Source organism: Oryzias latipes, chromosome 11 (genome assembly GCF_002234675.1).
Source record: "Oryzias latipes chromosome 11, ASM223467v1".
In the NCBI taxonomy this organism is placed as follows: Eukaryota; Metazoa; Chordata; class Actinopteri; order Beloniformes; family Adrianichthyidae; genus Oryzias; species Oryzias latipes.
This window is the reverse complement of record NC_019869.2, coordinates 8973440-8986591: the sequence shown is the minus strand read 5'-3', so window position 1 is coordinate 8986591 and position 13152 is coordinate 8973440. Positions and strand designations below refer to the sequence as shown.

At 39.7% G+C, this 13152-nt stretch overlaps 1 protein-coding gene across 1 annotated transcript in view; it reads right to left on the bottom strand.

The window, feature by feature from the left end:
* The window catches only part of gabbr2 (gamma-aminobutyric acid type B receptor subunit 2), a 207594-nt gene that overhangs the window by 66222 nt on the left and 128220 nt on the right, over window positions 1-13152 (bottom strand). Inside the window, exons 9-13 of the mRNA XM_023959777.1 lie at window positions 12671-12751; window positions 10021-10171; window positions 8740-8872; window positions 6548-6655; window positions 416-538 (exon numbers count right to left, since the gene is read on the bottom strand). Coding sequence (XP_023815545.1) covers window positions 416-538; window positions 6548-6655; window positions 8740-8872; window positions 10021-10171; window positions 12671-12751 — 596 coding nt within the window. The remainder of the gene's footprint in view (window positions 1-415; window positions 539-6547; window positions 6656-8739; window positions 8873-10020; window positions 10172-12670; window positions 12752-13152) is intronic.

Below are 13152 nucleotides of genomic sequence, written 5' to 3'. Positions count from 1 at the left end.
TCCCTTAAAAAAAACAACCAAATGCTTCATTCAGAGAATCACAGTTTTTTCGCTCGTCATTCAGTGAAGCCACACTAATAACTCGGAAATAGCGTTCAGCCAAAATAGCATGACACTGTGGCTCTTCACCAGTGGACCTTGCCAGTGACTTGTATCCAAACTGGCAATGGAACAACAATGGAACAAGCGCAGGAGGCAGCAATGGCTCACATACTGACCTGAAAACAACAAGGACAGCACAGAAGCCTTGGACACAGCTTAAGGCGCAAATGTTGCTTTTCAGCCCCAGAAATTAATGCAAGTTCTCGCAGCACTTTGATTGTCCCCAGTTGAGGCGAGGAATGTCGGCTTGACAAAAACGGCAAAGTGGAATACAAATAATATAGAATTAGGAGCATTTTCAGCGTTCACTGACCTCCAAGCTGTATTCTTCTACAGTCCTCCTGAGCGGATCTACAATCTGCCAGCAGATGAGAATGCATAAGTCTATTAGAAGCATCCCTCCAACAATGATCAGCAGCTTTTGGTCCTTTATGATCTGGAGAGGAAGAAGACATAAAGTGATTACAATGTCCACCACCTTCTAATATTTGTAAAAATCAATTTGTGAATATTTCAAACATGTATTCATTTTTTAATTATAATACAGCTTTTGCTTATCCACTAACTTTTAATATGCATTTTCCTCCATCTGAACAGAAACTTATTAAATATGTATGTACAAAGTGCCAACATTATTAGGTTATTTCATTACAAAATAGGCACATGGCTTTTTTCCTAATGCCAGGACATCAGCACCGCTTTTTACACTTTTTATGTGAGGATCTGAAAAAGATCCATCAAACAGAAGGCAAAGCTGTCAAGCGTTAAAAGCCCCCCTTTTTTATATCTTAAACTCAGAGGGATGAAAGCCATGACCTCTTTGTGATCTTGATTTATTACAGCGTTTGACTGTCTGGAAGCACGGATCAAAGCAAAGGTCAGAGAAAATGGGTCGAGCTCTGAGAGAATGGCAAAGCCCTGATGCAACTCGCACAGGTGTCCATTCCCTCAGTGGAGGACGCACAGGAACGGGAGGTTTGTAGTCCAACGCCGTCTGATATCGCTTACACTGTGCAAAGTAGTTCAAATTACAGAGAGATAAATAAGAAAACAAAACAAACCAAAGTTTAAAGAAATAATAATATAAATAATAGTAATTTCATGAAAAAACAAACAGGGAAAAAAAGTCCATAAAATCAGCTTAAAACAGGAGGAAATGTAAAAAAAGAAAACAAAAACCCTAACAGCTAAGCTAAAATGTTTTAAGTTTTTTCTTAAAAACATTCACACTGGATGAAGCCCTCACATCCTCAAGCAGGATGTTTCACAGATGAGCCCTAAACATTTAATATATAACACGTAATCTACATTGGATTGTTACTTTTTTTAAATAAATAAAAAATATCTAGCATTGCTCTGTGACTTAAAGCGAAATTTCTTTGCAAAAAAACATTTTAAAAAAGTGATCAGCTATTCAGCCAACAACCTCTTTCCAGATGACACACCAAGCACCTTCCTATCAGGGAAACAGGTAGGAAGGTGCTTGGTGTGTCATCTGGAAAGAGGAAAGACGGTAAAGAGACTTGGTGGTGGAATGAGGAAGTACAGGAATGCGTCCAGAGGAAGAGGTTGGCTAAAAAGAAGTGGGATGTAGAAAGGACTGAGGAAGGTAGACAGGAGTACAAGGAAGCGCAGGGTAGAGTGAAGAGAGAGGTGGCAAAGGCCAAACAGAAAGCTTATGATGAGCTATATGACAGGTTAGACACAAAGGAAGGAGAGAAGGACTTGTACAGGCTAGCCAGACAGAGAGACAGAGATGGGAAGGACGTGCAACAGATAAGGGTGATTAAGGACAGAGATGGAAAGGTGCTAACAACCCAGGAGAGTGTACAGAAAAGATGGAAGGAGTATTTTGAGGAGCTGATGAACGTGGAAAATGACAGGGAAAGAAGGGAGGAAGATGTGGTTGTTGTGGAGCAGGAAGTAGCAGAGATTGGAAAGGATGAGGTTAGGAAGGCTCTGAAAAGGATGAAGAGCGGAAAGGCCGTTGGTCCTGATGACCTACCTGTGGAGGTATGGAAGTGCTTAGGAGAGACAGCAGTGGAATTTCTAACGAGGTTGTTCAATAGGATTTTAGAGAGTGAGAAGATGCCTGAGGAATGGAGGAGAAGCGTTCTGGTTCCGATCTTTAAGAACAAGGGTGACATGCAGAACTGCAGCAACTATAGAGGAATAAAGTTGATGAGCCACACAATGAAGCTGTGGGAAAGAGTAGTGGAAGCCAGGCTTAGGAAGAAGGTGGAGATCTGTGAGCAGCAGTATGGTTTCATGCCCCGTAAGAGCACCACTGATGCCATTTTTGCTTTGAGAATGTTGATGGAAAAGTACAGAGAAGGTCAGAAGGAGCTGCATTGTGTGTTCGTAGATTTAGAGAAGGCGTATGACAGGGTGCCGAGGGAGGAGCTGTGGTACTGTATGAGGTCGTCTGGAGTGGCAGAGAAGTATGTCAGAGTAGTTCAGGACATGTATGAGAGAAGTATGACGGTGGTGAGATGTGCTGTAGGTCAGACAGAGGAGTTCAAGGTGGAGGTGGGACTACACCAAGGATCAGCTTTGAGTCCTTTTTTGTTTGCTATGCTGATGGACAGGCTGACAGACGAGGTAAGACAGGAATCTCCCTGGACAATGATGTTTGCAGATGACATTGTAATTTGCAGTGAGAGTAGAGAGCAGGTGGAGGAACAGCTAGAGAGGTGGAGGTTTGCTCTGGAAAGAAGATGCATGAAGGTCAGTCATAGTAAGACAGAATACATGTGTCTGAACGAGAGGGATCAAGGTAGAAGTGTTAGGTTACAGGGGGCTGAGGTGAAGAAGGTGCAGGAGTTTAAGTACTTGGGGTCAACAGTCCAGTGTGATGGGGAGTGTGGAAAAGAGGTGAAGAGGCGAGTGCAGGCAGGTTGGAGCGGTTGGAGGAAAGTGTCAGGAGTGTTGTGTGACAGAAGAGTGCCAGCAAGACTCAAAGGAAAGGTGTACAAGACAGTGGTGAGACTAGCTCTGCTCTATGGGTTAGAGACGGTAGCAGTGAGACAGAGACAAGAGGCTGAGATGGAGGTAGCGGAGATGAAGATGTTGAGGTTCTCCTTAGGAGTGACCAGGTTAGACAGGATAAGGAACGAGTACATCAGAGGGACGGCTCATGTTGCCTGTGTTAGGGACAAAGTCAGAGAAGCCAGACTGAGATGGTTTGGACATGTTCAGAGGAGGGATAGTGGATATATTGGTAGAAGGATGTTGGAGATGGAGCTGCCTGGCAGGAGGGCAAGAGGACGGCCAAAGAGGAGATATATGGATGTCTTAACAGAGGACATGAAGTTGGCTAACGTTAGGGTAGAAGATGCCCATGATAGAGTGAGGTGGAGGACGATGATTCGCTGTGGCGACCCCTGATGGGAAAAGCCGAAAGAGAAAGAAGAAGATCAGCTATTCAGCCAACAGCTTTCTTTTTGAATGACTAAATAATTCCTCTAATTAACAGAGATGCCATGTGTTTTCTTTTCCCAAATAACTCTGGCATACTGTTATTTTCTCTCCTGTAGATTATTTAACTTCGTATTAGAAAATAAGAAACCTAGTAAATGAGTGACAATTGAAGCCCAAAAACTATAGCCCTGTTCAGACCTATCCATGATTTCAAATCTTTGCTCTCCAAGAAGAAGTGAAGAGGGAGAGAAGAAGGATGGACAAGCCTCCCAATTTGAGGCTAACACTTGTGTCTGCCGTTCCCTTGACAGTAGTTGGCAGACATTTCAGGGGAGAAACACCAACTATCAGGCGGCTGATGCCAAAGCACCTGCACTCAATCAGCCTGGATGAAGTCGGCCCAGCACACAAACCCAAGCCGTGAGCCAACGTGACATACATCTTGGAGTTAAAGACCCACTTCCATAAAAATGTTGTTTTTGGTGTTGTTGGCGTGTTCTTCTTGTATTTTTCTAATGACGGAATTATTTTGAAGAAACTACATACTACATACTTCACCAATCTCCTTTCTGAAAGGTAATCCTAAGGTGCTGTCTATCTAACACCATTAGTGACATCGTTTTGCCTCGTACACCTGCCGTTCCCTTCCATTCGAAGGATGACTGTGAAAGGTTTTTCTCCTTTTTTATCAAAAAATTTGGATCAGCTCTCTGTGTCACGCAGCTGTTCTGGTTCTGTTCCTTGTCCTCCTCAGCCTGGGATTTTAGAAAGGTTTTTACCCGCTTCTCTCTTGGAGCTAGTCAAATCAGCTGGCACAGTGAAGACATCCTCTTGCTCTCTCGATGTGTTGCCAACATCTTTGCTCAAAGATGTCTTCCAGTCCATTGGTCCTTGGGTCCTGGCAATAATGAACTCGTCCCTGCTGTCTAGTCAAGTCCCTGAGCACTTTCCTCTCTTTAAGGAAACCTGGGCTTGATCCTTCCCCCTTGAGCAGTTCTATACCTATCTCTAATCTTCCGTTTATTTCTAAAATCTTCTAAAAGTTGTTGCTGAATAACTTACAACTGCTTTTGACAGTCATGGTGTGTTTTTTTAAATCAGTTTCAGTCTAGTTTTTGAGGAGCTCACTCCACTGAAACAGCCCTTCATATAGAGTAACTGAAGACATCCTGATGCAGAGAGATGGCGGACACTGCTCCGTCTTATTGTTATTGCACTTGACCTCAGCCTGTGAACTCAGTGTTTTCCTTTTAAATAGCAGCTAAACAGATTTTTTTAATTTATTTTTCCTTTTTCTGTTTTTACATTCTGTGTTTTACTTTGTGTTGTACTGTAAAGAACTTTGTGATCCGTATCTTGAAAGGTGCTAAATAAATACAGTTTATTATTATTATTATTACAATGATGCTTAAAATTGCATTTGAATCAGGAGCAAACGAAAAAATGTCCTTTAAAATAGATTGTGCTTGTGAGGTAAAAAAACAAACAAACTCCTCCATGCCTAAACTTCCGCCCACAACTGAGAGCTGAATTTCTAATGAACTCTTGCTGCTCTGCAGAAACTATGTCCTTGAAAGCAACATGTTTATTATGACTTTTGTGAAAAAACTGCATTATCAAAACTAAAGGACCACTGGGAACGCTCTGAAAACAGATCAAAAGATGATTGGAGTGGGACTATAAGCACTTAACGATATTGTGGAAGTGAAATTAGGTGGAAAAGAGCAAGAGGAAAACTGGTCTGAAACCATTGACTGCAAATGAGAACTGGACTGAGTGACTCCTCCCCCCTCATGTTCCAAATAGAAGGTAGAGAAATACTGACCACATCTGGTTTCTACGTGGCGGTGTCCATATAAAGAAAACAGGATGACTGAATTGACTTAATTTGGTTCAAGCTGGAAGTAAGCCATTTTCTACGGGTTATGTTACACTCACTCAGTCCAGTCTTCATATGCAGTCAATGGCTGAAACGCAACTACATGATATCAAAATAAAAAAGGCAACCTTGCTGTTTAGTCTACTTTTCTTAACAAAAATGGATGTTAAGAGTAATAGTAGCTCTTGACTTTTTCCCCCACCTTTTTTCTCTCGCTCCAGCTGGCTTTGCCTTTCATTTTCCATCTTTAAACCAACCATTTGGTGACTATTCTTCCCTCTATCTATCTAGCCTTTTTTTTTCATTTCAACAACTGAACAATCCCTCTTTTTTGGCTCTCTTTCTTCTTTCCGGGAGCCCACCTACATGCTCTCCAACATGAAAAGAGGGAATGAAGTAAAAGGTAAGTTAAAGTCTAAAAATACAACCCAGTCACTGCTGTCTATAATAGTGCCAGTGAAACAGATTGTGTCAAATATTTAAAAAGCCATTTGTGTTACTGGATCTGTCTCTTTCTCTCTTAGAGGAGACTTTCAAAGCAGGTACCAAGGCTTCCAGTCTCTCAGACTAATACGAGGCACAAGTCTGAGCACCGTCACCGACACACGTGTGAGGGTTTCACGACACGTGAGCCTCCAGGATAAGACTGAGGAGCAGAGAATGGGTTTTGGTTGCCACAGATTTAATTCTCTTGGTGTCCTTTCTCTTTCTTTCTGTTGTCGTAATTCTTTAAGTTTTTTTTTGTTTGTTTGTGAGGAACAGAAATGATTCTTTGAGTTTTTCTTCTTAAGTTAAAATTTGTTTTTTTTCTTTTAAGTAGAATCCTCAAAAAAAAAAAACAAATCTGAAGAAAACTACCTTGTACTTTGTACTTGAATTCGTTTTTAATTGCCACTAACTTTAACCTTAACAGTTCTTGTACTTTCATACATATTTTGCACACTTTCCTAACTTTTAACACTTTTTTTTTACATATATTGTGACAATATCCTAAAAATACCAGTAAGGAACAATGAGCTAGTGTGAAAAGGAAAGTACTTTTCAAATATTAGTGGCTGTTAAGATCTGCGGCATCACTCTGTGTGAATCGTATCGGCCACATTTCTAGTGGTTCTTAATAACTGATGAAAGCTTTTTTTAAAATACCTTCTTTTTCATCTTGACATTTTTGAAGATAGCATGAACCCTCCACGTCTTGGCAAACATAGCACCAAAAGCGGTCGTGTATCCAACAATAAGGATCCATGTGCGAACCTGTTTAAAAAAAAGAAGAATATTGTGATCAAGATTAGCTCACAGTAAAAACAAAGTTACGAAGTCATTAATACGATTTAGAATTTAGTTTTTCATTTTTATCTTCATTTTCAGAATTACATCTTAAAAAGCTGGTAAATCAAATCAAATCAAACTAATTTTTATTTTCTGTATATAGAGATTAAAGACCTTATCATTTTTCATAAACAATTAACATATAGTGCTGCACACTTTGCGTTAAAAATAATGTAAACCCCCCACCCCACACACAAAGCTTAACTTATGTAGAAAGACATTTTGAAACAGGTTCAGCACAAAATTTTTTCACTTTTATTGTTAAGGGGCTGTTGCAATTTATTACCCAATCACAATTAACCTTTAAGAATAAGTAGAGCCCTGTAACGGGCTGGCGCCCTGTCCAGGGTGTACCGCGCCTCCCCCCAACTGTTGCCTGCTCTGGCAACCCTGTGACCCCGAAGGCATACAGAGGGTACACAATCAGATAGGCGCGCACACACACTCAGAATTGTGAGAATTGTGTTGTGTTTTGATTGCCAACTCCCAACATGAACGTGCCTTGGAGGCACGTTCATGTTGGGAGTGGGGTCATCTAGACCCACTAGACAGTGCGCTGAACCTTTTTTCTTCAATGATTTGTGATCTTCACTGGTGTCCATGGATTACATGAAATCTTTCCACCTTTATCCACCTTTGTCATGGTAGGGAGAACACGTCAATGTAAGGGTGGGGTCATCTGGACCCCACAAAATAACACAAGGGTTAAAAGCATCTAATTCCCACCCAACCTTAAAAAAAGTAAAAGTGAAAAATTTGAACTTAGAGTAACTGAAAATGCCTGTTTAAAGTCGACACTAATGTTCTTTCATCGTAACATCAACAATTTTATACAGCTCAGTGTTCAGTCATTGCAGCACTTTGAGAGCATAAATTCCCAAAATGCACTGCTGTTTTTACATATTTTAAATAGGACATGCTAAATTTCTAATGAGAGGAAGTACCATGTGCTGTGGGCTCCCTTGTTTATTGAGGGAGTTGCGTTCTAAAAATAACCCCCGGCAGAACCCGCAAAGTAGACGCCTTCATTGTTTTTACCACAATTATAGATGATTTGAGGCTGTAAAGATAAGAAAAGATAAAGATACTTTATTGATCCCAGCTTGGGAAATTCGGGTGTTGCAGCGACTGCGTACGGGCTCCTCCCTGCACACTCTTTACACTTTACTGTCTTGTTTAAACTCAAAGTTCAACCTTCATAGACATAGAAGTCCAGTATTATAAAAGGAAAACAAAGATCTGCTTCTGATCAAAGATTTATGGAAATTTGGAGAGCTGAACATGACCTGTAGACGCGGCACAGAGGGGATTGATTGACAGTAGTCAACAGCCAATCAGGACGCAAAGCACAGAGTACAGTCAGAAAAAAGAAAATAGGCATAAAAACTGCACTAAAAGGATAATACAGCAAGAATGAGAAAGGTAATATAGCAGGGGGACCACTGTCTGCCTTCACCAAACTTAGCATTTGAATGTTCTGAAGAGCTCTGAAAAGAAGATTGAAGAAAAAGTAAACTCCCATTTTTAAGGCCCCACCATTATTATCAGGGGTTTAACCTGAATTCCTGTCTTCTGACACAATCTGTTCATCCATGCTATTTAAACTAGGAGCTTGAGGTGTCTGACATCACTTTGCTGTGCTTGTGCCGGTTTCTGCATGTGGTCAAGTTTTATCTCAGGGAAAAGCGGCTTATCACTGTAATCAAAACTCTTTAATTAATCCAGTATCTACACAGTCACAGAGTAAATGCTATACCTAAAGGGTAGGAGAATAAATGTGCTTGGTGCTAGTTAAAGACTTGCAGGAGGATCCTGGTGCCATAGTTTGTGGCACATTGTGCACACGTGTTTAATGTGTAAAAGAAAGCAAAATAAAACATTTGTGTTAAATCTGCCTCATACATACGAAAGAAATAAAAATGAAAAATCCCTTTGATTACCACTAACAGATGTTTTAAGATCAAATCTGGACTTCAATTTATGTTATTTAAAAGTGTCAAGTAACTTACGGTGCAGAGGGTCTCAAACACCCGTTCCGAGACAAATCCGCCGTCTAGCCCAAAGAGGAAGATGGAAGCGTAAGAGAGCATGCCTCCTAAGATGATTAAGTTGTTCATGTACGGGCTGGACATCTTGATGAGTCTGGAAAAAAGCAACATAAATGTAAAAAATGCCTCAACATTTGATTGATACATTTTTGAAAAAAAATTATAATAGTGTGTGAAATCATGAAAAAAAATGTTTTTTTATTTGACATCAAAAGAGTTTTGTGACTTTCCTACATCCAAGTCTGTCTTTCTTAAAGACCCACTTCAATGAAAATGGTGTTTTTGACATATTCATGTGGCATTTTTTTTTTTTTTGGATTGAGGACATTTGTAAAGGAAATTTCGATTAAAACAGCCATTCTGAGTAATGCTTTATTCGAGTCATGGGGAAAATGGAGCAGACAAAAACTGCTGTTTGAAAAAGATCGTATTTGTGAAGTAGAAAATACGCTGGAGGGACTAGAAGCTCCCTGCTCTGCTCCATTCTTAGAAAACCACTTATAGATCACTAGATCTATATATGTCTTTGCTTTCCTCATCCGAGCTCAAGAGAACCTAGCTGCAGACATCAATGTCCAGAACCAAGAGTCCTCAACCGGAACCGGAAGTTCCCCCATCTGACTCCAGACTGTCCGGCTAAATCCATTCAATAATAAGTATAAAAATGCACCTCAGAGTATTTCTTTTTTCAAATCCTTGTACATCCAGAGCAGACGCAACAATGCTGTTTGAAAAAGATTTGTGATTTAGAAAGTATGCCAGGTGTGCCACAAGCTCCCTGCTCCATTCCGTTGTGATGCATCCACTTGTAGAGAAATAGATCCATGCACGTCTTTGTTTTCCTCGTCTGAGCTGGAATCTGGATCTAAACTGTACAGCTGGATAGCTTCCATTTTGCTCAACACTATTGTTCCCTCGTAGTGCTGTGTTGGAGGTGTGAAGTCACAAGCTCCCAGTGAGGGGAAGGGGAAGGGGGGTGGGGCTGCTATGCGCCAACTCAGAGGCAAATTTCTAATCAACTCTTGCCGCTCTACAGAAACTGTGTCCTAGAAAACAACACAGATTTTTAAAATGTTGGCTAAAAACAGCCTGATCATCATAAAAAGACCACTGGGAACGCTTTAAAAACACATCAAAAGACGATGGAAGTGGGACTTTAACAGCTGATGAGTCTCTTCCTCCCTGCACTGTTCATTCGTTAGGTATGTCCTTCTTTGAATGTAACCCCTTTCCTGTGCTAACCTGTGGTTTCGGTTTTTGATGTTGAAGAAGAGAAAGGCTCCAGCCATGAGCATGCCCAGAATGGTGATGGTGGACAGGATGCTGTAGAGTGGCACATTTATGTGCCGCCGTTGTGGACGCACTATGGTGCGATCCTTTGGAGGCTCCACACCTACAAGACAGAGCATTAAAAAAAAAAGAAGGAAGAATCTGTTATAAAAGTTAAAAAAAAAAAAGAATTTCTGTAACTTGCTGCCAAACCAACTACTTGCTGAACATTTGAACTGTATCACTCTATTCCTCTCTGATTATTTTTATTTAGTTTTTCAAAATCAATGTATTGGTCCGGCGTTTCGATAGCGGAATATTTCTGCTGGCAGTGGTTCAGTCATTGGTCAGGGCTTTCTTAAATTGTACTTTTTTCTCACTAATTTCCCAACTAGTGACAATAGTATCGGTTTGTACCGATCCCCACGCTGTCAAGGGACACGGAACTAAGCTTCTTTTTCTTTGAGACTGTTTGTTTAACAGTAATGGTAATAAGAAATACGGGACAGAAACTGAAGTTGAAAAATGGATTGGTGAATAATTCAGCTGAGAAAGTGCAACCCAAAGTTAAGAGTCCTTGTAGTCAGTGTGAATGTGTGTGTTGGAGTTGAAGTACTTTAAATGGAGAAAGTGAATCTGTGAACTTAAAGAAGGTCTACACACATCTAAAAACTCAAAACTTGGAAATTTGTTGGAAGTCATTTGGTATAAAGACTTCTTAAACAAATTGTAGTTTCGCCTCATTTATCACTTATCTCTCTTTTTTCAACTCTCAAAGTGTAAACCTTCATAGAAAAATAATTCCAGTATCATAGAATGAAACAAAAATTTTCAAGGAGATTTACATAGATTTGAAAACTGAACTCATTGATTGATTGACAAGTTCTAATGTAGCTGCAATATAGCAAAGGATCACTAACATGTTTTAGTTACTCATAAACCCAATACTTTGTCAACTGAAAAAAACACCAAAATGCAGAAGACTAAGATTGGAGGCAGAAATGTACAATTATTATACAAGAACTTAAACATGGAAAAACTTTGAAACAAGGAAAAAAACAAAAAGGATGACAAAACAGATGAACTGAAAACCAGATGTGTAAATACTTTAAGACTAATTAATTTAAAATACTTGAACCTAGTGTGATGCAATAGACCTGTAAAACAAAACATTCTTGAAAATAAACTAACAGAAAACAACAACAAATGACAGCACAATCCTCATTGAAATGAATTGAATTGACTGAAGATTTCACTTTGAAAGACTAAACTGACCTGTAAAATAAAGCAAAGTAACTATGTTCATGGCAAAAAATTTTAATGATGGACTTCTGTGTAGACAATGAACTCAAAAGCAGGTTAGAATTACATTATTATTTATTATACCATGGTCTGGGTGAATACTCGATTCTGATTGGCTGGTAGGTGTGGATTAAAAATGGATAATCCCCAGTAATAATGCACACCTAAAAAAGAAAATCTGGTTACGTAGCACAAATGTTCTTTATGACTGCGTTGGCCTAAAAGCTAGCTGGTAACCGTAGCAACTGATGCTTTGTTTAATTTATCGTGTTTAGCAAACCACTTTTCTTCACCATTGCAGTGCGAATTCGGCGTGGGGTCTTACCATGTATCAAATAGCCCGCTTTTTGTGAAAAAGTGACTTAAACCTAATAAAAAATAAAATTAAAGTAGTAAAATTTGATTGAATACTTTTATAAGTGACCATGGTATGTAAGGGATGATGCCCTTTGAGTTGTGTATTATCAGAAATGAAAGGACTTCACGTTCAGGCTTCCACATTGTTTGTTAATTGTTAATTTCTGATAATACACACCTCGTCTGACATGAACAAGCTGGATGTGAATAAGTTTATATAAAACATTGAGCAGACTTTCTTCTAAAGTGCCTTGCAGTTTTCTTACTAGTGGTGGCAACATGAGAATAAAAACATAGGATAGGAACCCTCAACAAATCAACTGGCAAACATCTGTTTAACCTGCTGACGCACAGCCACTGAAAGTATATTTTTTATCAGTCATCTGTTTTGGTTTTATCTGTGCTGCATGAACTACAGTATTGAAAAATAGAGGGGTATAAACCCCCCGTCCCCCCATCATGCCGTCTTGTGAGGTTGTGACTGAAGTGATTCGAGCAGTTTGAGAATGCACAAACTAGAGTTGGAAAGCAGGCTGTTTGTCACAGCAGGACAACTGTCAGTCAACTGATTGTGCGACCGTGATGCAGTGTTTAAGTACACAGCGGTTTACTGCTGCAGCATCCAGCTTTGATCTGATTAAATCACCAAAATGCAACAGCAGCAATCCTGTCTTTTTGTCCTCCTTTCTCTAATAGTGAAAACAATGTATATGACACAAAATAAGCTACAATCTGGTGGTTAGTTTCAATTTTCTTCCATGAAGCTTTTTTTTTTAACTTTAGTGATGATCAAGAAAAACGGAGAAAAAATAACTAAATATTTGCTTTTTTTTATCTTAATGGTGACTGACTGTGATTTTGCAGCTCCAATAAAATGCACAACATCTAAACAAGTGTTGGAACATTTCTACCCCCCCCCCCCCCTACAACAATTAGAAAATGGATGTAATCAGAGTTTTCTTACCCTGGAACTTGATGGCATTGTTGATGAGGTCCAGCACATCAGCAATTGCATTGTACTCGCCCACCTTCACCTCCCGACCCTCTGTAAAAACAAGAACGTATAAATGTAGACATAAAAGCACTATGACCATAGAGATGAATCCACAGAATGAAATGTAGTCTTTAGCTTTCAAAGTGTGTCCATGGCTGCGCGTTTTTGCCCGAATATGGACTTAATAACTTGTGTAGTGAGTTCCAAACACAGAAGCCCAAAATCTGCACGTATGCGCGTTTACATAGACATTTCTTTGAAAGTGGCCGCTTGAATGCGTGTTGCTGAGGCCCGTGTGAACATACAATAGCTTTACACTCATTCCTTCTTTTACATGGAAAATCTTTTCAATCTTTTTTTTCCCCTTTCTGGGAATTTATCGATGCTTTTGCAAAGTATACATTTATAGAATATTCTTTGATCTGTAAAATGAGAATGGAATCCTCATAGAA